This window comes from Neofelis nebulosa, chromosome 7 (genome assembly GCF_028018385.1).
Source record: "Neofelis nebulosa isolate mNeoNeb1 chromosome 7, mNeoNeb1.pri, whole genome shotgun sequence".
Lineage (NCBI taxonomy): Eukaryota > Metazoa > Chordata > Mammalia > Carnivora > Felidae > Neofelis > Neofelis nebulosa.
The window spans coordinates 19171956-19199223 of NC_080788.1; the positions used below are offsets into that span (position 1 = coordinate 19171956).

General features: G+C 38.7%; 1 protein-coding gene across 6 annotated transcripts in view; it reads right to left on the bottom strand.

Moving 5' to 3' along the window:
• CERS3 (ceramide synthase 3) overlaps positions 1-27268 on the bottom strand; it is a 125884-nt gene that overhangs the window by 51193 nt on the left and 47423 nt on the right. For all 6 annotated transcript variants that reach the window (XM_058736758.1, XM_058736756.1, XM_058736754.1 and 3 more), the window contains 7 exons: positions 22984-23101; positions 17585-17703; positions 10827-10884; positions 9892-9942; positions 5623-5715; positions 2599-2727; positions 270-376 (listed from right to left, as the gene is read on the bottom strand). In XM_058736758.1, the coding sequence (XP_058592741.1) occupies positions 270-376; positions 2599-2727; positions 5623-5715; positions 9892-9942; positions 10827-10884; positions 17585-17703; positions 22984-23101 (675 nt within the window). The remainder of the gene's footprint in view (positions 1-269; positions 377-2598; positions 2728-5622; positions 5716-9891; positions 9943-10826; positions 10885-17584; positions 17704-22983; positions 23102-27268) is intronic.

Below are 27268 nucleotides of genomic sequence, written 5' to 3' on the forward strand. Positions count from 1 at the left end.
ACAAAACAAAACATAGAGTCAGAGCTGCTGCTTACCCATTGGGTTACACATTTCCCACCTCCTTTTGTAATAAGCCTTTTCCACGCTGGAAGGCGTTGTTTTAATTATTTATAAAAATGGCCCCTTCACATTAGTGTTTCCAACTGAACTTGGCACTAACAACCGGACATCAGTGTAAGGAGGAGAGGGCAACACTCTGACTTCGACAACATGCCAAGGCCACCTCAGCACAGTGACCAAAGTCATGGTACAGCACCTTGTCTACTCACCAGAAGGGAAAGACAACGAGGCGGCTGATGAAAAATATGGCGGAGAAGATGAAAAACAGTGTGTTACAAGTTTGCTTCCATCCAGCATAAGAAAACATCTTCGCAGACTGAAAACAAAAGAAAGCAATTGCGTTCAGATAAAGTGATTTAGTATAAAATTCTTCAATTAAATATTCATAAATGAAATGATATGATGATACCATTAAAGGGTTGGGTCCTGGATCCAAACTTGAACGTGTGGAAAACTAGAGGGTCAGGAAGATGCTTGAAGAAGGCAAAGGCACCTTCTGAGTAAGAGTGATCATAGATATTGGGGCTATTTTTCCTTGCAAAGAAAGAGCTAAGAAAATGACCTACCAACTCTCTTGAGGAATCTGAAAGATCAATAGGCACCATCTTTAGGAGGGTCTAAACAGGGGCAAAAGTTGTACCACGTCTGGGTTCAGATAGAACTTGCCCAAGAAGACAAACACTAAAACCAACTACTCAAGGAAGCTGTGGACTAGGCACCCTCTGGAAGATATAAAAAATGAGCTCCATTCCACTACTTCATGCTGCCTCTTCCCAGCTGGTGGAAGGTACTGGCCTTGCTCGTTGAACCTCAAGTTAGATCATGGCTTGTGAATCAGAAATGATTCATGATCACTAACAACATGAAGCTGTTCTCATAGTTTATTCACGAAGGGACCTCTGAGTTTGACATTTCATTTTTCTTCTGTTCTTTTTTTTTTTTTCACCTAAGAACCCCAGAACATTTCCAAACAGTAATGAGCTAAATTTCACAATATACCCTAAGGGGTAGATATGACTTCTCATATTACAGCTGAGGACAGAAAACAAAGCATTAAGTGATTTGCCCAAATCACCCAGGGAGTTCTATCGTGTCAGTGATAAGGTGGGGGAGGGTGGACAGGGACAGCCCAGTGCTTATTCCCAGTCCCAACAGCTAACTCCCTTTTAACAACACAGTGAAGCTGTTTTACAGTGGATTTACACCAAAGGCTAGAGGGCTTAGAAGCAACAGAGTAGCATAAAATTCTTAAGTCATGGCCAATATGGTTTTAATTTACAGGCAGGGTTACCGAGATATGATCAGAGAAGGAGGTAATTATAACAGAGATGGCTACATTCAGACAGCGATACATGGGAAAACTGGCATAATCCTTCTTTTGCTAAGCCATCTGCTGCCCTGAATAATCCAGACCTTTAGAATGGGATTTACATGTCTAACTGCAATTGCATAGAAGAAACAAAATTCTGTGCACATCTGATATTTTAACAGTAGCCAGTTGCTTCAAAATAGCTTCAAATGACTTCTGGTTACATCTAGAAAAGGGTTTAGCAAACTACAGTCCAGCCTATGGGCTAAAGCTTGTCACTCCTTAAGGATGGGTTTCACTTTTTAAAGGGGTATGAGAAAATAAAAAACAAAAAGAATATATGGCAAGAGATCCTATGTTGCCCACAAGGCGAGATTTACTATCTGGCTCTTCACCAAAAAGTTTGGTGAACGCTGCTCTAGAAAAACAAGATCCTATCAAATTTAATTTCTTCCATACCAACCTATATTCAGGCGATCCTGAACATGAAACGGGTTGGCATCATTTTCCTCAGCTGTATTATAAACGAAGGTATTTAAAGGACACACTAAGTGGCTCTGGGAAATGTGACCCTAAGTACAGCAGGAGAGCTGGCCGGGAAGAGGACCCTCGGATCACTGCCTCAGGGCAAACGGGAACCAATACATAACAGAAACATGTAGAGAAAACAATCCTAATTTTGTTTTGTTTCTCATATTTTGTGTTGTTTGGGATTAAGAAGACTCTTGCTTTAATGTCCCCTGCTCCAAAACATTCCGTCCTTAGAAAAGAAATGTCATTTAAATAAACATCAGCTCTCATTCCTTAAAGCTGGAGGACCATCCGTGTGGGGGAGTGCAAGCATCCAATGGGTGTTCATCTTTGGCTTAAGGAAATATATGGTATCATCCAATATTAAGAATCCATAATGCCACAAATCCAAGGTTTCCTTTTCAAAGACTAGAGTTCATTCCTTCCTCAGAGACATCAGTGTACTTTGTGAGCTAGTATCTGCGTGCGACTTTTGCAAGTGGGATCCCATGAGTTAACCTCTCTCAAGTACCCTGGAGAAGGATGGAAACTAAAAACTAAAAGATTTCCTTTCTTTAAGCCCGGAGACATCCTCAGACTTCGGGTGTTTTCACGACAGAGAGCCCTGCTAAATCACTCACAGACAATTCTTCCTGGGACGAGACACAAAAACCCGGGACGTGGTATTGTTATTACTTTTTTTAATGGCAAAAGTTTACCTCCAGCCAAATGTCAGCCACGTCATGCACGATCATCACGAGGGTCCCACTGCGGATATAATTAGCACACCAAGAGAAGCTCATCAAACTAATAGCAGCCAGGTGGTGGATGACATGAGCTAGAAAATCCTATATAATGAGAGGAAAATAGCGGCTATTAAGCAAATGCAGTTATTTCCTAATCACTGGAAGAGCTAACAACAACAACAACAACAACAACAACAACAACAACATTTAAAAAAAAAAAAACCAGTAACTTACATCTGCACCTTTTTGAAATTTGTAAAATGCTTTCACTTTAATTCTTAAACACAATTCTTGCAAGGGAACTAGCACATATTATCCGCATCACTGAAGTCACTGAACTCTGAGACAGCATTGAATAGTTGTCATCTAAATCCTAAACATCTCCTAACATCTTTCCACTGCCTCACACTGGATATACATACACATCCCATCCCATACACATACACACATGAGTATATTCATGTGTATATTTAAATCTATCACTTATTCCCTGTCTAATTCCAACAAGGGAAAAAGACAGATACACAATATAGTGAAACTATACAACCATTAAAATAAGAGTTGCTGCATATGAAACAAGTAACAAATGAAAGTGTAACAAATATATTAGCAAATCTAGGCTAAAGAAAGCTATTACAATTGAACATAAAACCTTAAAAGGTTTTCTGCAAACAAAATATACAAATGGCCAAAAAGTACACAAAAAAGACACTCAACCCATGGGCTGTCAAGAAAATGTAAATCAAAACCACTTCATCCCCACTAGGATGGCTATAATAAAAATGATGAAGAAAAATAACAAGTGTTGGCAAGGAGGTAGAAAACTGGCATGCTTATATATTGCTGGTAGGATGTAAAATGCTATGGCTACCTTGCAGTTGCTCAAAAGGTTAAATATAAAATTACCATATAGCCCAGCAATTCCACTCTTAGGTATAAGACCCAAGAGAAATAAAAATATCTCCATGCAAAAACTGGCCTATGAATGTTCACAGCAGCATTATTGCTGGCAGCCAAAAAAAGAAAACATCCCGAATAGCCATCAAGTGATAAATAGATGAATAAAATGTAGTATATCCATACAGTGGACTATTATTTAGCAATTAAAAGGAATGAAGTATGGATACATGCTTCAACATGAATGAACCTTGAAAACATTATGTTAAGTGAAAACCAGACACAAAAAACGATTTGTTATATGATTCAATTTATACGAAATATACAGAAGAGGAAAATCCACAAAGACAGAAAGTAGATTAGTGGTTGCCTAGGGCTGAGGAAGTTAGGAGGAATGGGGAGTGACTGCAAAAAGGTACAGAATTTCTTGTTGGGGGTGACAAAAATGCTCTAGTACTGACTATGGTGATGATTGCACAGCTCTGTGGATATATTCAAAACCACTGAACTATGTACTTTAGATGAATGGATTGTAGTATGCAGACACCTCAATAAAGATGTTTTAAAAAAACTTAAAGATTTCAGTTTCCTTGTAGCCAAAGTAAAAGAGTAAATATGATACTAATAACAGCCTAACTAATTGAGCACTTACTGTATACCAAGAAGTGCTCTGTATGGGTGAATCTGCTTAATTCTCATAATAACCAGAGACAGGAACTATTTTTAGCTCTATTTTACAGATAAGAAAATGAAGATCAGGGGGTTTGGCCAGTTAGCTTGAGATGTTAGTGAGTGGTGAAGTCACAGATTCAAACCCAGGCGTTCCAATTCCAGAGCCTGTGTTTTACCCCCCTCCTGATAGTTGTATGTCTCGTATGTCTCTGAAGACATGTATTTACAAATATATGACATATATTTACATTTAATTTTTGAAAAGGTACCCAATGCACTTGTATGTAATAAAGAGAAACCAACTACTGAAAAATCAAAGGTGGGAGAAAGACAGGATCGTTATAGGATCAACCCACCTTAGTATATCTATGAAGACCTTCTAAAAGTGATTATTTTCAATTCTCTCCCTTGAGAAAATGGCTCAAACAATTTCATTTTGATGTATTCTTAGCCCAAACTAAATGACAGTTAATAACTTAATGACAGTTAATCCACAGCTATTATTAAGTGTGTGGGAAGGAGATTGTTTCTATCAGATTTTTTCATAATATGTTCTTATACTTACATTCCAGAAGTTTTCTGTTAGATCTCCAGTTAACTGCAGTTGATTGAACCCCTTAATGTGGACAGTGGACACCATCACACCCCCAAACATCATTTATTCAAGCCAATTGGTCTTATCTCCTTAAAACTGAGTTCAACTTAACTTTACTTATCACACAAATTTTGTTACAAACTGACTTTTAAATAGAGTATACCATATGAAGTATATGCCAAGAGTATCATTTGATATGTGTTGCTAACATAGATGATGAAATCTTGTGATTGCATTGAGATTCTAATATGGTTTTCTTTACCAGCAAATGGTTCCTAAACAGTTCCTAAAACGCCTCACTTTGTTATGTGGGAGGATACATTTAACATGCCTGTAACTCAATTTCCCTGCATATAAAGCAAAACTAATCATGCCTGAAGCAAAGTTTCCTTGTAAAGATCTTGGATGAATTAAGGACAGCATGTTTTTAAAACCTTTTGAGTACATCAAAGAATTACATAAGGTAGGTTGTAATCAACTAAAAGATGTGGCCGCAGAATTAAAACTACTAGGACCTAAAGAACATCAAATTCCCAAACCAAAAGGAAAAAACAGATCACATAATGGAGAGTTCTCTTCTCACTGAACAAAAGGCGGGGTGGTGGGGGGGGGGGTTCCACATTAAAGTTTCTCTAATGTTCCACTACAAAAACCTGCCAAGGCACCAAAGTATGAGCAAGATTTGCATTAATCTATGTGCTATATAAAATGCAAAAAGGCTATGAACTGAAACTACACACATGGAAGAATACAATTTAAAGACTAAGATTTGGGGGGGAGGGTAAAAATTTTTGAAGAAGTACAACAAGTAGTTTTGTAAACAAGATACTTACCTTCCTCTTGACATCAGAGCCAAAGCTAAATATCAGAGACCAATAAAAACTCATCTCCAAAATGTAGTACCAGTACTGAGAAGGCAGCAAGGGCTGAGGAAAATGAGAAATGAGAAAAATTCACTGCTTTAGCATCATCAATAACTCATTATAAGGCATTAAACTATTGTTTATACCTATTTAATTCCACAAAATTACAATGCTTTAAGATTTCAATTTCTGAAAAGGAATCAAAGATAATATTTCAAAGCATTTTATTTCCAAAAGGGTAGATAAAAATTCCAAAATCAAGTTAAATGTTTTATTTAAAAGTTTATAAAACTATGGAGTGCCTGGGTGGCTCGGTCGGTTAAGCACTCAACTCTTGATTTTGGCTTAGGTCATCATCTCACGAACCATGAGATCAAGCCCTCTGTGCTGACAGCTCAGAGCCTGCTTGGGATTCTCTCTCTCCCTCTCTCTCTGCACCTCCCCCACTGACATGTGCACATGCATGCTCTCTCTCTCTCACTCTCTCAAAATAAATAAACACTTAAAAAAAAAAGTTAATAAAACTACCACAGGTGTGATTGCATTATTTTAGTTGATTAAAAGTTAAATTAGGAAAAAAATTCAAAAATCTTTCCTTAAGAATATTGGCCAGTCTGTTCTGCTATTCCCATAATTTACCTTGTTTTATGTTTCTTGAATACTATTCAAAATTTGATGTCCTAACCTCTTTACTGGTGGCAGTTAAGTAATCAGAATTGGCCTATTCTCAAAAAGGGCAGTAATAAAATATACACAATTATTTAAATACTCCAAAAATGTCTTCTGAAAAAAATTTCTACATCTAGAATCTTACTTAATAATGTTATAGTGTGTGTATGTGTGTGCGGTGCCTATTTTAGGTAAGTTGATATATTACTTGGTGTAATGGATTGTTACATTAATGCCTCCAGTGAATTTCACCTTCTGATATCCATGCACTGGTATAGTCTATATGACCATGAACTTGATCTTGGGCTTTGGTCAAGGGATCATAAGCAAATATGATGCAAGCAGAGAGTCTATAATCACCAGGTAAGAAATCTGAGCTATCCTGCTGATAAGAACAAAGTAGAGGATCAAGGTGCCCACCGCCAAAAATATGAATGAGGACACCAGGGACATGAACCATCCCCTAATCAACCCACCAACCAACTGAAAAATGCATGCACGAATTCATTTAACACAACATGGAACAGAAAGAACTGCTCAGTTGAGCCCAGCTCAAATTGTTAACCCAAATCACGAGCAAATAAATGGTTGTTGTTTTAAGACACTGTATTGAGGATGGTTTGTTAGGTACCAATAGATAACTAACATACCTAAGAAGTTCAGAGTAAGTTGGAAGCAGAAGAATAAGACTGGAGTTTGGCCTACATAATGCCTGAGTATCTTATGGTCTAACCTTTGATTCTTTAATACTGAAGCTAACATATTAAAAGGAATAATTTTCTGGTCAACTAATCATCCTCAGTAAGGCCATAAAAGAATGAGACAGCTGCTGCTTTCTTCTATGTCAGACAAGCACCTATGAGACTAATTCTCCTAGTGAGAATAACTAAAAAAAAATCCGGGTAAAATGCATAAAAATATCTGTGAGAAGGCATCAAAGAGCAACCAAGGCATCCAGAACCTGTGAAGCTAAGAGTTCAAAGAGAAAAATGCATTAAAAGTGAATCCTTTATTTCAAATGCATCCTTAATTCAAGAAGTACTACAGACCCTAAAGAGGGTAAATTCAAAGAAAACTACACCTGTGTATAGCATTAGTGAGTATTTGTCAATTTATAAGCAGCATGGACCCAGAGACTAAGAAGTAGACGAAGTTAAATGGACTTTTGGCAATCTCATACTGCTAGGATGCAAATTGGTACTCAGGGCCAGCCAAGCAAGAAGAGTCCTGGCAAACGCTGTAGTCTTTTATTAAAACCACTAGGAAAATATCCTAGGAATATGGGTAAGTTGTAAATACATCTGCCCTCAAAAAGACTGGAATCAACCTTGAATCAACTCAATCACATATAAGATGAAGGTGATCTGTCTCTATTATAACTAATTGAAGTGAAAGTAAATCTTCTCAAGAGGAAGATAATATTATCCTGAGCATCTATACTTTTTCATATACAATATCTATCATTCAATAGAAAGTTATCAAGCACAAGGAGATAAGAATAAGAAAATAGAACAGACCCATAGGTGATGAAGACATGGGATTCATCAGACCAGGACTTTAAAATAACTTTGAAAACTTGGTTAATATGTGGAAAATTTCAGTAAAGAACTGGAATCCATTTAAAAAAAGAATTAAATGAAAATTTGAGAACTGGAAAACAGAGTAACTATAATTTATAAGATATATTTAACAGCAGTTTAGACACTGCTAGAAAAGACACTAGCAAACTAGAGGACACGAAATACAATATATCCAGATCTGTGAAGGATCTGAGATTTTACCCTACTTGCAGGATAGCTTGCCACAGTTTCATGGATAATGATTGAAGATATGAAACTCCTGGGTCAGAGATAAAGAATAGTTTATTATTCACAGTAATAGTAGTTGCCAGAGTATGAATATTTGGGCCAGTTCTCCCATCTTAATTCATGTAGGGCTAAAAAAAAAAAGGGTCAGATGACATCTGCACATGTAATGGGTTGTATTACAAGAGAGGAACACTGAGCTAGGAAACCTGAATCTTTCATAATAGATAGTAACATGCCTACCCTTTGCTCCAGAAGGAGACATTTCTATTTTCCCAGGTTGTCTGTTATATAAACATCCTTGAGAAGATAGTACAGAACAAAAGGCAGGCAGTGCTTCATTTCATTTGACATGCAAAAATGCAAGAAATCTGTGGTGGATTAACTCCCAACAGACTAAAGCTCAGAGAAGCAAGAGGATGGAAAACACTGGAAAAAGCAAAAGAGACATATGGGACTTAGTGTAAAGGTCTAGCATGTTAGTACACCTGTAACTGGAATTCCAGAAAGAGAAAAGAAAGAGAAAGGAACTAAAGTAATGGCTAAGAATTTTCCTTTCTTTTTAAAAAATGTTTTATTTATTTTTGAGAGAGAGAGCAAGCAGGGGAGGGGCAAAAAGAGGGAAACAAAGGATCTGAAACAGGCTCCATGCTGACAGCAGAGGGCCCAATATGGGGCTCGAACTCACGAACTGTGAGATCATGAACTGAGCTTCAGTCAGATGCTTAAATGACGGAGCCACCCAGGTGCCCCAATGGCTGAGGATTTTCTAAAACTGACTGAAGATATCACACCACAGATTCAAGAAGTACTATGGACATTAAAGAGGATGCATTCAAAGAAAACCACATTTATGCGTATCATAATAAAATGTGAAAGACAAAGACAAGATATAGAACTCAGAGAAAAAAGACATTTTGTTCAAGGAGGCAAAAATAAAAACTGACAGCTGAATTCTTAAAGAAAATTATGGGATCCAGAAGGCAATGGAATGCCATTTTCAAAGTGCTAAAGGAAAATCACTGCTAACCTAGAATTCTATACCCAGGAAAAATATCCTCTAAAAAATGAAGGCAAAGTGATAACATCTCAGAAAAGCAAACCAGAGGGACTTCTTCAGCCAGAAGGATAATCATCCCAGATGGAAGCATGGAAAAGCAAGATACAAGGCATAGCATTGGGAGGGAGATTTAACTGATTTACAAAACAATAATAGCAATGACTTGTCAGGTTTTAAATATTTGAAGGAGGAAATAGGAGGGGGATATATACAAAGTATTCTAATGACTGTCCAGTGGCTGGAAAGAGGTAAGAGCACTAAGTTTTATTAGACTCCATCCAATAATTTAAAAATGCACATGGTGATCTCTGGGATAAATACTAAAAGAATAAAAGCTAACTGAAAAGCTAATATAAAGAAAAAAGTGGAATAATAATTTTTTTTTCAAAAACTTGACTGGCCCATAAAAAAGTAAGAAGAGAGTACAATAAAAGGAAATGCACTAGGTGGTACAAATAGAAAATAAATAGTAAGATACTAGATTTAAACTCAAATATGTAATTGCATTAACCATAAACAGACTAAAGGAAAAACACATGTGACGGGTAAATAAGGAATAAGGAGGAGTAAGCTTCAGTAGAGAAAGAGCCAAAGAATTGCACAGACATGGACAGAGAGTAGGAAGGGGGCTCAGACCTAACTCATGGGACAATTTAAGGGGCCCAAAGCTGACATAAGGGAGGGACCGTATCACAGGGGACTTACCTGCCTGGGATAGCCATTCCACACTTCCCACAGGTCATAAACCCAAGGTTTCTGAAAAAGAAAAAAAAAGGAACCAAGGGAGAGAAAATGTCTTTGGAGTCAAAGGCAGATTTCAGCAGAAAACATAAGCTCTTCCTGATGTCACTGATGGGGGCACACATGCACAGTAAACTGTGGCTCCTGCTGAACCTCTCTCTCTTTGTACATCTTCCCATACAACATATCTGTGATGCTCATGACTTCCAGTGAATCTGGGACCACACACCTTGCTGTCTCATGCAGGGAATTATTCAAACAAGCGAAACCTCTAACGATATTACTTCCGAACCAGACTGCTGTTTCTGCAGCAATAAAAATATCTTGAAAGAAATCTCTAAAAGCTGGTTATCTCTTTTTTTTCTGTGAACTATCTATCACTTAATGAGGTAATCATTTAATAACTATTTAAGCAGACAATGCAAAGGTAATATGGGAAGGGAAGATTTCTGATGAGTGAGTACCGAGTCTTGATAGAACAAGTGGGATTCGATATGGCAGGGATGGGATTTGGCAGGTGGATAGGGGTGGGAAGGGCAAGAAGTTTCTGGCAAAGGGGATGAAATGTGCTAAAATCCAAAAGTGAGGATATACCAGTGTGTTCAGTGGATTGTTAGTAGTTCAGGGGTAGCTGGCACATGGGTTGTGCGAGTGGAAATAGAGATTAGGTTTAAGACTTATGTTTGCAAAAAAAAAAAATAGTATTTGCAAATTCAAAGCTTAACAAAGGCTCTGAAAGACAGCCTGAGGGTTTCTGACTCCTCTAGACATTAGGATGAGTTTAAAGGCATAAAAGCTGGTTATTTTACTGAGAATATTATTTTCTAAGGAATTCACAGGCAAGAATTTTTAAAATTAAAGACAAATTCCAGTCAAAGAATATCAAAGAGACAACTTACATCATAAAGAAATACAATTCCAGCAACAGTCATTATTAAGTAAAATGTAAATCGCCAGCTGCCAAAAGAAAGAAAAATCTTGTGAAGGTGATTGACATCTGAGGAGAAACGCACTTTGTATGACAGTTTGGAAAGAATGCACGGACAAATCTAATGTGACATCCTGACTCTGCCACTTGTTAAATGGCTGAAACTGTAGGTTAGCCTTAATTTTTTCACCTATAAAATGGGAATGACAAAAATTACCTCAAACTGCAGAAAGAATTGAAGCTAATTTGTGAAAAGTAAGCATCTGGTATGAAGTAAGCAACAACAGGTGACTACTATTATTACCGTTAGTATCATACCTGACATACAATAGACCCAGTTCCTGACACACAATAGACAATGGGTTGACATTAGTATTAATCTAATCGTTTATTTGCACCCCATGTAATCCCCAGTGAAAAGGTTTCCATGTGGCCAGATTTTCATCTTGTCTCTGAAAAGCAGATTTTGAAAGAAAATCTTTTCCTCATGTATGAACAGAGACTTAAAAAGACATATCAATCAACTGTACTGTGTGGGTTTTATTAAGATCCCAATTCAAACAAACAGACTGTAAAGAAAATTATGAGTCAATCAAGGGAATCTGAACACTGATTAAATATTTACTGTTATTACAGTTTTCCTGAGGTATGATACTGGTGTTGCAATTTTGTTTAAAAAAACAGAGTATCTCTTAGAGATACATACTGAAATATTTATAGTGAAGTCATATAATGTCTGATATTTGTGTCAAAAGTAATCCTCAAGGGGCACCTGGGTGGCTTAATTGGTTAAGCATCTGAGGTTCGGCTCAGGTCATGATCTCAAGGTCCATGAGTTGGAGCCCCACATCAGGCTCTGTGCTGACAGCTCAGATCCTGGAGCTGTTTCAGATTCTGTGTCTCCCTCTTTCTGCCCCTACCCCGCTCACACTCTGTCTCTCTCTCTCTCTCTCAAAAATAAATAAACATTAAAAATTTTTTTTTAAAAAGTAATCGTCAGTCATAATTGGTTGAAGGTGGTCAAAAAAACGAAACTTTCAGTATGGGATAAACAAATACTGGGGATGTGATGTACAACATGATGATGATAGTTGATGCTGCTGTCTGGTGTACTGACAAGATGCTAAGACAGTAGACATGTGTCCTCATCACAAGGAAAAAAACTTTTTTTTTCTTTTTTGTACCTGGATGAGATGACAGACATTAACTAAACTTACTGTGGTAATCATCTCATAATATATGAAAGTCAAACCATCATACTGGGTGCTTTAGACTTACACAGTGATGTATGTCAACTGTATCTCAGTAAAACTGAAAGAAAAAAAATTTATCCACAAAACACAATCTGTGCTAGGAGAGAAAAGTAGGTCAGGGACACAGATGACACAGGATTGCCTTCAGTTGGTAATAATTAAAGTCCGTGATGGGTACATAGCACATATATTTCATTATATACCAACATCTACTGACCTCTTGACTCTGTGCCAAGCACTGTGCTAAGCACATGTGTGTTATCACATTTCTATCTTCACGTTTGTGGACTAGGAACTGTAATTAGCTCCTCATTATGGATAAAGGGCAGATAAGGTGGCTACCACTAAAGGACAAAAGAGGTTGGGAGAGATCACATAACTCCCCGAGGCTGTGCAGTGACCATCAGATGCAAGCACAAAACCCAAGTGTCAACATTTTCCTGGACTGGTCTTGTCAGGTTGCATTACACCATCCCAGGGGTTTCAAGGTGTGTGCGAGGAATTCCTGGCATCAAAATATTTTCATAACACCACCACCGTGTTATTGCCATTTTCACTCATCCCCTCACAAGCATACAGTGATTTCCAGAGGCTACCTGACGTGGGGCGCCATCTTTGCTCTAAGAGCTGATACACTGTGTGCTTGTGTACTCTCGTATTTTATAAATGTCTCAGCTTTCATTTCCAATATCGGTAGGCATAACACACACAAGCTAATGCTCTTTGTGGTCTTTGACACTTTCAAACCAAGAAGTTTGAGAGCGGCTGCCCTTCACTAATTATAAGACAAATGATAAGGTCTTATCATTGGCCAATATTGTTTCACTGGTTTCAGATGAAATAGTTGGTAAAACTTCCCTTTCTCCCAGGAAAGATGCAGACAAATATAATCGCAAGGGAAAACGATCTCTTGGTGGTGGGGGGGGTTGGGGGGAGGAAATCCAGAAACTGATTGGTCAGGCTCAGACAGTAAGTACAGCCAGGGGGACTGGACAGAGTAAATTCGGGCAATGGCAACAGAAGCTGACAAGGGCAGTGGCAGGGCTCAGGAATGGGCAAGGCCCAGTGGAGCAGGCAGGGACCAGCCCCAGGGTCAGCTAAGGCAAGATGGCAGCCCACCCAGCCAGAGGAATGCTCCAGGTATTGAGTACTGGGAATTACCTGGTATTTTCATAATAAACTTCTCACCGCTAGATGGAAATGCTTATTTTAAAAAGTGGTCAGGTAATATGGAATTTGCTTTAAAAATAAAGGATGCAGTGTGGATTAAAACCCTGAATTCTGAGGAACAGGACTTAGGGGTCATTATTTTAAAAAGTAAAGAAGTACAATAGCCAAGATATGGAAGCAACCAGGTGCCCATCAACAGATGACTGGATAAAGAAGATGTGATATATATGGACACAATGGAATGTGTCCATGGGCACATGGAATACGCGCACACACACACACACACACACACACACACACAGTGGAACATGTATGAAAATGAAATCTTGTCATTTGTGACAATGTGGATGGACCTAGAAGGTGTTATACTAAGTGAAATAAGTCATACAGAGAAAGACAAATACCATACGATTTCACTTAGATGTAGGATCAAAAAAAAAAAAACCCACAGCAAATGAACAAATAAAACAAAACAGAAACAGACTCACAGATACAGACAACAATCTGGTGTCTGCCAGAGGGGAGGGTATAGGGGAATGGATGAAATAAAGGAAGGAGATTAAAAGGTACAAACTACCAGTTATTAAGTGTGTAAAATTCGGGGATGCAATGTGCAGCATAGGGAATGTAGTTAATAATACTGTAACAACTTTATATGGTGGCAGATGGTTGCTAGATTTATTGTTGTGATCACTTTGGAATGTATATAAATGTCAAATCGCCATGTTGTACAGCTGAAACTAATCTAATATTATATGTCAACTATACCTCAATAAAAAAAAAAAAGAAAGTAACCAAGGAAACAATACAGTAAACTTAAGGTGTTCATCCTGATATTATAGAGGAGTTTCTGCCTGTTGGAGAATAATTTGTAAAAGCTTGGTGTTGGGAAATAAGTTTCCTGAGATTTCCAAAATGCCTGGGGCTAAGTATCTCTTCCTATGATTCCCATAGCACATCCCATAGCTGGTGCAATAAAGTGTAATTAAATAGCTTGGCATTTTGCTTTCGTCTATTTATTTAGTCTATAATAGCAGTGTTCTGACTTAGAGGAAATTTGTGACATTTCTAAAGAAGAAGGTAAAGCTTAAATTTTATTTGTTGGCCCTCTCCTACTTCCTGAACACATTGTAGAATTTCCTGCTTTGTGTCTTTGCCTTACTTGAAACATGCTACTCTCCAATCCTGATTTCTTTTCTCATGGAAATCCCAACTCATTCCTCTTGGTCTGACCTCCCTTTCTCTAACGTATCCAGGCTTACTGACACCATCTCCTCTGAATGCCCACAATGCATCTAAACATGACCGTGAACTACAGGTATACAGGCTCATGCACCATCGGGGTGGAATCACTGGATGGATGTTGTGGTTTCCTAAGCGATAGTCTTGTCTCCCTGATTAGCTGTGTAAGGCGAGTGACCAGGCCTTCCACTTTTATTTCCCTCCTAAAATCTAGAACTCCACCCAATGTGGGAGAGTGCCACATACAGAGAAGACCGTCAACATAACCCTCTCCTTTGCCTGACTGATGAATAGTTGACAATTTGAAATTCCCTTCCATGGCCTGAATTATTAGGCTGACTTTCAGCAGGCTAATTGACAGCCAGATTCCCAAGTGTTAGGCCTTGTTGACCCAACCAGTTAGCTGATATGGTGGGTTTCTCCTTGCTAAGAGGTAAGCATTAGGTGTCAAGGGGCAGTACCATGGAGCAGAAAGAATACCACAAAAGGAGTCAGAAGATACGAGTGCAGTAGCCCGGCCAACAGCTAGGTTATCTCAAGCAAATTCCTTTAAGAAGATGGACCTCTAGTTTGTCATTTCTTTTTCTTTTCCTCTCCATTTTTATTGAGATTTCATTGACATAAGGCACTGTGTAAGTTGAAAAAATTTTCATTTCTTACACAGAGCTAGCTCCACCTTTCCTGATTGTTTCACACCATTGGTGGGAGGCTGCAAAATTATTCATAAACTGTAAGTCAGCACTGTTGGGTAGCTGGGTGGCTCAGTCAGTTAAGCCTCCAACTTCGACTCTGGTCATGATCTCACAGTTCATGAGTTCAAGCCCCACGTGGGGCTCTGTCCTGAAAGCTCAGAGCCTGGAGACTGCTTCGGATTCTGTGTTTCCCTCTCTCTCTCCCCATCCCCTACTCACGTTCTCTGTCTCTCTGTCTCAAAAATAAATAAACATTTAAAAAAAATTTAAGCTGTAAGGCACTGTAATGTATAAGAAATTATCACAGACTTTCAGGGGCGCATGATCCAGCTCAGGAGTAGACAATTAATTCCTGCCTGGGGACTTTATTTAAGATAAGAATCATTTACTAGAAAAAAATTAATGAATGACAGTAGGCAAACAGGAAGATGTAATATGTAATATGAGACTTTTTAGTGTTTGCACTAATGGTTTAAAGAGATTCTGTCATGCCAAGCTGACATCAGTAGCAACAATATTAATCTCTCAAGAGCTAAAAATCAAAGAGCTAGTTAGAAGACAAACCAGGAGGGGTGCCTGGGTGGCTCAGTCGGTTAAGTGTCTGACTTCAGCTCAGATCACGATCTCACGGTTTGTGAGTTCAAGCCCCGCATTGGGCTCTATGCTGACAGCTCAGAGCCTGGAACCTGCTTTGGATTCTGTGTCTCCCCCTCTCTCTGCCCCTCCCCCGTTCATTCTCTCTCTCTCTCTCTCTCTCTCTCTCTCTCTCTCTCTCTCTTTCTCTCTCTCTCTAAAATAAATAAACACTTAAGAAAAAAGAAAAGAAAACAAACCAGGACATTCACATTGAACTTCCATTGGAAGCCAGTGATGAGAAATTACTGTTTTGAGACACCCTGAAGACGTGGGCTGTACTCCTACACACGATCAGCATCACAGCCAGATCACATCAGTCAGGAATATCCAGGTAAACTGAAGGAAGCCATTAAAGCTTAGCCTCAGACTCTATTTATTTGACACTCTTACATCAGCTCGCTATTCACTTCACCATTAAAATAAAATAATATATCTGGTGAAAATCACCGGCAATGAGAGAACTGTAAGAAAGAGGGAGAAGGAAGGGATGCTATTAGTGTATAAAGTGTGGAATCAAACACAACCTAATAAATGAGCATTTGTCTGGATGCAAAGCAGAGGAAAAGGGGGTGCCTAGGTGGCTCAGTCAGTTAAGCATCTCTCTCTCTTTTTTTTAAAGTTTATTTATTTATTTTGAGAGAGACAGAGACAGAGTGAGTGGGGGAGGAAGAGAGAATCCGAAGCAGGCTCTGCACCACCAGTCCAGAGCCTGACGTGGGACTCGAGCTCATGAGCCATGAGATCATGACCTGAGCTGAAACCAAGAGTTGGATGCTTAACCGACTGAACCACCCAGGTGCCCAAGCATCTGACTCTTGATATCGGCTCAGGTCATGATCCCAGGGTCGTGGGATCAGGCCCCTACATTGGGCTTTGCACTGGTCATGGGACCTGCTTGAAACTCTCTCTCTCTCTCTCTCTCTCTCTCTCTCTCTCTCTCTCTTCCCTGCCCCTCTCCCCCACTCATGCACTCTCTCTCTCTCAAAAAAAAAAAAGAAAAAAGGAAAAAAAAAGAGGAGGAAAAGAGTAAGAGTGGTGACCTAGTGTTCCTTTTTCACCCAGGTATCAATTTCTGCCACCAAGGGAGTAACCCAAAGTACAACAAAATTCTACAGGAGGGGGAAAAAAAACCCACAGAGCCCAAATGAAACCAAAAATAAGTGCAATGCAGCCTCACTGCCTGCAGAGCATATTCAAAGTAGCCAGCTCTGAAAAATCTTACTTGGTACCCTAGCCTACCCTGACTCCCCTGCTAAAACCAACTGGGAAACCCAGAGGAATTGGCCATCCAGTCCACAGGCAAGGGGTGGAGGGGCTGGTGGAGGAGGAGCCAAGCGAGACAGAGGAACAGACACCGTCTCATTTTCTGCTCTTATAATGTGATATAATAATTGGAATGTGCTTGGAAACAGGTGATAAAGTCTTGTGAAGTAGGGCCAACCTCTACCCTAGAAAAAATAAACACCAGTTAAGACGTTTGTATTGTTTTTCTGGACTTCAAGGTGAATACATAATATGTCCTATTCATTTCAGAGAGTTCATAGCATGCCCCATTTCATGGAGAAGGAAACTGAAGCAGAGAAGGTCAATGGGTGACTAGCCTAAAACACCCAACTGGTCAGTGACAGAGCTGGGTTCAAAACTTCTTTTGCTCCAATTTCAATGTTCTTTCTGAAATGACCATCCTGCTCCATGTAAAATCATGACATTTCAAAAGCTTGAACTGTCCTACTTACCAAGCTTCTTGGAATCTTTTCATCCTGCAAGGCCTCTGTTGATTCCGCCGACTCCTAAACCATCTTTCCACCTGGCGCTCTGTCAAGTTACACTTCTTCGCCAGTCCATAAATATCATCCTGAAAGGCGATAAAATGAATGAACAAGTGATAAAGAGCAGTCATATTGGCCAGCAGTCAAGAGACAGTGCAACTGGCTTACAAGAGTTTGTGCACTGGAGAGGAGAGAGACCATGTGTTAGATCTTGGGACAGTGAATTTGCCTCTTTTGCTTATGGAATCACACACACACATACACAGGAAAAAAAAGAAAAGGCTGTTAGTTTCCCAGCACTCTGAGTTACTAAAAACGATCAATTCTCTGTAAGTTGGCAGCAACCCATACATTCAAGCTGCAGATGTGAGCTCACTCAATCAGCAAAGTTTTATTGAGGGCTTCCCAGGTACCAGGTAGAGAAGCATAGCTTAGATGTTGATCAGATCCAACTGCCTCATCTTTCCTATGAGAAGCTGGAACACCAAGCATGTTAGTAAGTTTTCCAAGACCTAAAGTTAATAGGAAAGCAAGGACAAGAACTTAGGGTAATGCACTTTCTGTTCTTTCACACGATCTTTCTGATGGCTCCAAAAGATAATACAGGAAAGACACAAACAGGTGTTGGCCATCACTTTCACATTTAATCAGATGTAGAGCCTATTTCAAATGAGTCCAAAATAATATCAATCATAAAAAAAAGTAAAGATTGCAGAATATAATAGTGATGATGGCTTCTCTTCTGGGAGGCAGAAATTATTATTTAAATCTGGAAATAATATGGATGATCGATTAGCCCAAAGGTCATAAACTCGAAGTTCTCCTTGGGCCAGACAAGAAACAAACATGATTGAGTAGACCAGGTCTGTTTCGTGGTGGGATTGGAAGTTGTATTCTTTTCACACAGGCAGGTTTTATACATTAAACCCACAGTTCTTTCAGCCAGCATGGAGAAATTAGCTCTGTAATTTTCTGAAACACCTGCTCTCTTGATCTTTCATTTTCCAACACCAGTACAAGAAATATTTCCATTTTCTCGTCACTAGAAAAAATAAAATTTCATACTGGCCCTCAGCTTCAGTGTGGAGGAAACAAGCAGGAGCTACAGATGCAGTGGAAAGAAAAGCACATGCCCTCCCCCAAGAGTGCGGCCATGAACAAGCTCTGGCTGATGGTTCCCAGAGTCCAAGTGTACACACAGAGCTTTTATGTGAAATCACCAGGGATTTTAATGTTGATGACTAATACCTCAAAGTAAATTTCTTTTTTATTTTTATTTATTTATTTATTTTGAGAGAGAGAGAGAGAGAGAGAGAGAGAGCAAGCATGCGAGCAGGGAAGGGCCACATCAAGAGGGAAAGAGAGAGAATCCCAAGCAGACTGCACTGTCAGTGCAGAGTCCAACGCGGGGCTTGAATTCACGAACTGTGAGATTATGACCTGAGCCCAAACCAAGAGTCAGATGCTTAACTGACTGAGCCACCAGGTGCCTATCAAAATAAATTTAAAACCAATTTTGGGGGCATCTGGGTGGCTCAGTCGGTTAAGCATCTGACTTCAGCTCAGGTCATGATCTCGCAGTTCCTGGGTTTGAGCCCCGCGTCTGTGCTGACAGCTCAGAGCCTGGAGCCTGCTTCGGATTCTGTGTCTCCCCCTCTCTCTGTTCCTCCCCCACTTGGTTTGGGCTCTCTGTCTCTCAAAAAATGAATAAACATTAAAAAAAAACCCAAAAACCGAAAAACAAACAAAAAAACCCAACAAAAAAAACAATTGTGGATCAACATTGCAAGGGCCGAACAAAGCCTCCCCAGTGGCAGGACACCCAATAGTCTGTGTTCAGTCATACAGTTTCTGCTATGTTGTTGTGCATAATTCGCATAATTGTTCAGTAGCACAAGGTAACAGTAGATAAAATTCAAAACGAAGCTCTCATGCTAAAGACTGGCAAAAGACTAATTGCAGCTTCTATGTCCCTACTAAATTGCTACCTGTGATTTAATCTGCAAGAAGGAAAACAAGACAAAACAAAAACAGGATATAGCCGATATTATACTCTGGTAAACTGCCCTAATACCTATTCTTTTTATAGGCTAAGGGTTCACCTGCTGTTGTTTTTTGTTGTTGTTTTGCTTTTGTGCTCTTGAGGAGACTGAGTTGGCAAAACCATTGATTGGTGTCTACTTTTTGCAGGCCTTGTGCCAGTCATTGGAGGTCCAAATGAGTAACCCTGATGTGGGCCTCCCTTTCACAGGGTACAGTCTGGTGAGGAAGTAAGAAAATAAAACAAAAGAATTCCAATCAAATACCAAGAGTGCTAAGACAGGGGAAGATTAGGATACCATGGGACCTAACTCTGTGTAAGCAGTTCCTGGAAGTCACACATACGCTGGACCCTGAAAAATGCCCTGAGAAGGAGAGGATAAAGAAGGGAAGTGTCCTGGCAGAGGGTCCAGCACATGAGGTCATCTGGAGATGAGAGTGTGGATGCACAGGGAAGCCTGAGGAACAGAAAGAAGTCTGGCTGGGTAGAAACATAGGAAGAGGAAAGGAGGGAAAATGTGGCTAGGCTCACATCAAGGGGGGCTTTGTTGGGGATCTATCTTGGGGGTGACCGGACATTTGCACTGTTAAAGTCCCCCTCTTGCGGTGTGAACTGAATGGAGGCGCAGGAACACATCTGGAGATGGACATCTTTCGCCTTTTTGTCCAATCCCTCTGCTCTCACAGCGAGGACCTCGTGCTGGACAACTCTGGAAGTCTAGATTCCCTAGCCCACGAGCCCCACGCACATCAAACTCCCTCACAGGAAGCAAGAACACAGTATTTCCATAACAAAATATGGCAGGGAACTGAGAGCAGAGGACCCAGTTCTGCTACTTCATCGCTGGGTAGCCCGGAGCACTTCCTCTGACCCCCTGTGGAAACGGGGTGCTAACAGCATAAGTGCTTGCTTCCTGCATCACCTCACGGGGATGGTTACAGGATCTGGGGGCTCCTGAGGGAAAACGTGCTGTGCAAACTATCCTGTGCTACATCAGTGCCAGAGATTATGGCTGAACCCAGAAAGGACACCATGGGCTGAAAATCATTTAAGAAAAAGCATTCCTTTACTTCTGAAATACTTTGCAAGCAAGAATTGATTCCTCGAAACAGAGGACATGCTTCAAATGCTGTTGGTTGGTCCACAGTAGGACATATACTGCTATGCTGCAGCACTATATCCTATTTGCTTGTAGACTGAAAGAGTTCTGGGTCTAGTTTGACTGTTATAAAAGTTTTATATATTCAGTCATTCGAAAATATTTAGTGGGCCTCTATTCACAAGTGCCAGGCACCATTCTAGATGTTGGACATTCGGCAGTGAGCAAAAGAAAGTCCCTGCTCTCATACTAGAATCTTCTCAAACCTGGGAACAACTCAATTTTATTATCCCATCATTTCTACAGATATCTGCTTAATAAATTGCATCTAGAAATAGCACTCGAACATGATTTGAAGAAATTTATTTTCTGTTTTAGAGCACAGATGAATCTGGTTGAACATCAGTCTTGACAATACTGGCTTCATATACTCTAATATTATTGGGATAGAATCCTCTTGCAAACAAAAGTCTCTAGAAGTATTTTCTTATTGATATACAAAACAATACCTACAATGCACAGAAAATTGTGCAAGATGTTATGTTAGTACTTCTTCAACTGTCACATGGCTCTTTTCTCTCCACAGCAGGGAGACTTGATAAAGATAAAATTTTCTACATAATTTTAAATTTCCTAAAAGCTGACCTGAAGGTTTTGCTATAACAAATATATCAAGTGATGGGTAGCATAGCACAGTTCCTTATGTGTTATATAAGGTATTACCCAAGTTCGTTGTCCTCAAACAGAAAGAGAGAAAAATAATAGGGACTCTCTGAAAGAGTCCCAATTTCTCATAAACACATTTCAAGAAATGTGAAATGATGTGTGGGCACTATCATCACCAGTAGTAACAACAGTACTGAATTAAACAACAGCAGTCATTTAGAGCAGGTGGAAATAAAAAACACGTGGAAATGGCTTGTCAGACTGCCCTCATTTTAGAAAAAACAAAGAATTCCAGGACAGAAGCTGAGGGCAGAATAAGTTACAGACAGTGCTGGCTAGCTGTGAACTATTCTGGACATGATGCCTCATGCTATGTGCTCAGACTTCCACATGCCTTCTTTGGGCAGGGAGCCCACCAGACCAACAATAGAAACAGTTATCATGAAACAACTGAATTCAGCAAATAAAGTTCAGCGCCCTTAAAAATCTACCTATCCTAGGGGCGCCTGGGTGGCTCACTCGGTTAATTGACCGACTCTTGACTTCAGCTCAGGTCATGATCTCACGGTCCGTGGGTTCGAGCCCTGCATCAGGCTCCGTACTGCAGAGCTGGCTTGGGATTCTCTCTCTGCCCCTCACCTGTTCTCTCTCTCTCTCTCAAAATAAATAAAGTGTAAAAAAATCTACCTATCCTAAACTGTGTTAGCATACACTCTCGACTTCCAAAATTACTGGTGATTGCTGTCTGTAGTCATCATAGAGGGTGTACCACTTTTGAAACAGTTTGTATTCCATCTCTCATTTTAACTATGGTGGGAAAATGAAACTAGACTTGCCTAGACACTATCTTTTTTACAGCCATTACATCAAAACCCTTTTTTTTTTTTAATGTTATGCACACAAGCAGTGTACTACAACATTTCATTAAGTGCATCTTGTATTGTGAATAGAATTCTGACTTTCCTAAAATTTCTATCTCTGGGGCATCGTAGGAGCACAGCACATTTCTGAATGTGTTGAGGCCTTGGATAAAATGAAGTGCCCCTTCTCACAAAAGCCATCCCAGTGAAGACTTTAAAAATGTGTGCAATGTATATCAATGGTGCCACAATCATCAGAAGTCTCAGATAGGAGCTACTCTGCCTTAACAACGGTCTTTTGTGATTAGTGTACTTTTGTATAAGTATATTTTGTACTTTGTGTATATATTAGTATACTTGGCATATCTACCCTCCAAAATTTAATTTTGATCTTTATACCTAAATTATGGCATTGATTGTTAAACACTTTAGTTGAAAACAATAGTTCAGCTACGAACATTGGTTATTTTATATTATAATATTTACTTGTCATTTTATATTATGTTTGGAATGCATTCCAAGCATATAACATATGCCCTCAATAGAGGGAAAAAATCCAAATGAATCAAATCATTTAATGGTTAACTGGAACAGATATCTTGTACAGATGAGGTAAACCACTGGTGACTGAAACATTAAGAAAGGAGTTGTTTTTTTTTGTTTGTTTTTTTTAATCCCAAAACAAAGACTTTGTACTTACTTGAGATGGTTGCCTTGTGGAACATTTGAAAAAATTCTCTAAGATGGTATTTGGTATAATCTTCTTTCTAACTTCCTCTTTAATGCCAAATGCTTTTGCTAGAGGCATGGCGATAAACCTACAAAATATGAAAGAAAGTAAGTCCAAAATCTGAGAATGAACCCACAATGACACCAGAAAACTCAAGCTGTAACTTTAGGTTCCAAATGAAGGACCAGTCATTGGGTCATGTTATTCTTGGGCTATCTACAACCAACCTCTGGCTGACAAAGAAGTTCAAGGAGAGCAAATTTTGAGACCCTCTTATACAAGCAATAACTTAAAAAAATAAGTTGCATGTTGTTCTCAAATCTACTTTATGTAAAACCAAATATATTTATATATAAGATCCAGGAATTAGGATAAGCCATTTCACTTAGAGTTTCGTTTTAAGACTCCTAGGGATTAAAATGAATAATTTTATTATATTTTTAAGTTTATTTATTTATTTTGAGAGACAGAGAGAGCACGAGCAGGGGAAGGGCAGAGAAAGAGGGAGAGGGAGATTTCCAAGCAGTCTCTGCGCCATCAGCTCTGAGTCCAATGTGGGGCTTGAACTCATGAACCATGAGATCATGGCCCGAGCTGAAACCAAGAGTCGAATGCTTAACCAACTGAGCCACCCAGGTGCAGTTCTGGAAAGTTTTATTTGGTGATATTCTCTTAAAGAATTACTGTGTTCTTATCTGAAGTTCCAACTTATGAGAAAAATAGCCTGATTCTTGGGTAAATATCTCAGAGTGGAATTGATAGGACAAGTATACACTTAACTTTATAAGAAACTGGCAAACTGTTTTCCAAGATGGCTGTACCACACTGCATTCCTGCCAGTAAAGTGCCAGAGTTCCAGTTACTCCATATCCCTGCCAACACTTGGTATTGCCAGTCTTTTCAATCTCATCAATTCTATGGGGTGTGTACTGGTTTTCACTGACTTTCCAATCTAATCCTTATTATTTCCTAACTTCTGCTTGCTATAAGTTTAGTTTGCTCTTTTTTTTCTAGCATCTTCTTTTTTTTTAATGTTTATTTTATTTATTTTGAGAGACAGAGAGAGAGAGAGAGAGAGAGAGAGAGAGCGCGTGAGTGTGAGCAGGGGAGGGGCAAAGACAGAGGGAGAGGAAGAATCCCAAAAACAGCAAGGACACTGATGTGAGGCTCACTCTCATGATCTTTGAGGCCATGACTTGAGTCACCCAGGGGTCCCTTTTCTAGTTTATTAAGGTAGAAGGTCAGATTACTGATTTGAGATCTTCCTTCTTTTTTAATATAGGTGTTCACAGCTATAAATTTCCTTCTGCTCACTGTTTTTTGCTGCATCTCATAAGTTTTGATATTATGTTCTCTTTGTCATTCATCTCAAAGTATTTTCTAATTTACCATGATTCCTCCTTTAACTCATTGGTTATTTAGAAGTATGCTGTTCAATTGCCACATATTTGCTCATTTCCCAATTTCTTTCTGCTACTGACTTCTAATTTCATTTCATTGTGATTGGAAAACATACTTGGTATGATTTCCATTTTTTTATATTATTGAGACTTGTTTTATGGCCTAACATATGGTTTATCCTAGAGAATGCTCCTTGTGCACATGAGAAGAATGTGTCTTCCATTGTTATTGGGTGCTATGTTCTACAGATGTCTGTAGTGTTGACCAAGTTGGTTTATAGTGCTGATCAAGTCTTCTATTTCCTTTTTAATCTCTCCCCTAATTCTATGCATTATTAAAAGTGAGATATAGGAGCACCTGAGTGGCTTAGCCGGTTAAGGGTTGGACTTCCAGTCAGGTCATAATCTCACAGTTTGTGGGTTCAAGTCCCATACTGGGCTCTCTGCTGTCAGCATAGAACCTGCTTTAGATCCTCTGTCCCCCTCTCTTTTTGCCCCTCCCCCACTTTGCGCTGTCTGTAAATAAAGAAATAAATAAATACTTTAAAAAGTGAGATATAGACACTCACAGCTATTTGTTGTCTATTCCTCCCTTCAATTCTGTCAGTTTTTGCTTCATGTATTTCACAACTTTGTTGTTAGGTGCATATATGTTTATAATTATTATATCATCTTGATATATTTACCCTTTTACATTATAAAATGTCCTTGTCTCCAGTAACAATTTAAAAATCTATGAAAGTCTAAATTGTCTGATATTAGTACAGCCACTCCAAGTCTCTTTTGGTTACTGTTTGCTTACTTTTTCCATACTTTTACTTTCAACCTATTTATGTCCTTGAACCTCAAGTGTGTTTCTTCTAGAAAGCATATAGTTGGATCATGTATTTCTATCCATCTCTCCTATCTATGCCTTTTAGTTGGAGTATTTAATTACATTAAATACTTAAGTATTTACATTAATGCAAATTATATTTAATTACTGATAAAACAGGATTTAGGTCTGTTATTTTGTTATTTGTTTTCTATATATCTTATGTCTGTTATTTCTCTATTCTTCCATAAGCTATCTCCTTTTGTGTTAGATATTTAAGTGTATCTTTTTAATTCTCTCTTCCTTAAAATATTCTTCTTTTAAATTATTTTTCCTAGTGGTTAACCTAGGGATTACAATTGGCATTTTCATTTATAACATCATAGTTCAGATTAATACCAAAATAATTTCAGCAATATACAAAAGCTTCATTACCTCCCCTCTCTGTGCTGTTATTATCATATAAATCATACATTTATAAATTATATACTAATCAACACAGATTCATGATTTCAGTTTTATGCAGTTGTCTTTTAAATCAGATAGGAGGAAAATGTGTTATAAATTAAAACTGTGTGTATACTTTCTTTTTATTTCTTTTTTTTTTAAGTTTATTTATTTATTTTGAGGGCAGGGAGGGGCAGAGGGACAGGAGAGAGAGAATCCCAAGCAGGCTCCACACTGTCAGCACAGAGCCCAATGAGAGTTCAAACTCATTGAACAGTGAGATCATGACCTGAAATGAAATCAAGAGTTGCACACTTAACCAACTAGGCCACTAAGGCGCCCCCTTTTTATTTCTTATGTAGGTGACTTTACTGGAAGTGCTTTTTATTTCTTCCTGTGGATTCAAGTTACTGTCTTCTGTCCTCTAATTTCAGTCTGAAGGATTTCCTTTAATATATCTTGTAGGATGGCTCTGGAAGCAACAAATTCTTCCAGTTTTTGTTCATCAGAGAATGTCTTAATTTTTATTCCATCTTGAAAGATAGCTTGTTCAGTTGACAGTATCTTTTTTTTTTCATTTCAGCACTTTTTATATGTCTTCCAACTGCCTTTGGCTTCTATGGTTGCTGATAAGACATCGACTCTTAATCTTATTGAAGATCTCTTGTATATGATAGATGCTCCTCTTGAGCTTTCAAGATTCACTGTCTTTGTCTTTTGACTGTGATGTATCTAGCTGCTGATCTCTTTAAATTTACCCTACCTGGAATTTGTTTAGCCTCTTGGATGTGTATATTGTTTGTCATCAAATTTGGGGAAATTTTGGGCAATATTTCCTCAAATATTTTCTATCCTATTCATTTTCTCCCCTTCTTCTGGAACTTCCATTATGCATATGTCATTATGCTTCCTGGTATCCCACATCTCTCCAAGGTTCTTCATTTTCTTTCATTCTTTTATTTCCTTTCTCTTACTCAGACTGATGACTCTTCTACCTGCTCAAATACGCAGTTGGACTCCTCTAGTGAGTTTTTCATGAGTTATTGTACTTTTCAACTCCAAAATTTCTTATTTCTTTTATAATTTCTAACTATAATCTTTTTATTGATATTCTTGATTTGGTGGGACATTGTTCTCATTCCCTCCTTTAGTTCTCAAGCATGGTTTTCTCTAGTTCTTTGAACATGTTTAAAATAGCTGATTTAGAGTTTTTGTCTAGTAAGTCCAACATCTAGGCTTTGTAGGGGACACTTTCTGCTGATTACTATTTTTTTCCTGTGCATGAACCATTCTTCCTTGTTTCTTTACATGCCTCATAAGTTTTGTTGACAATCAGACATGTTAAATAATATGATGTGTCAATTCTAGAAACGAAACTGTCCCTCTCCTCAGAGTTTGTTTGTTTTGCTGTTTGTTATCATTGTCCATTTGTTTACCTAGTTCCTCTTTTGAACTGATCTGTGAAGTCTGTATTCTTCGTCATGTTTGGGCAGTGGAGTCTCTATTGGATTAGCTTAGGTATCATTTCATGATTGGACATAGATTTCCTTAAATGACTGGAACCATTAATTCTCTCAGTCTTTGCCAAGGAGCT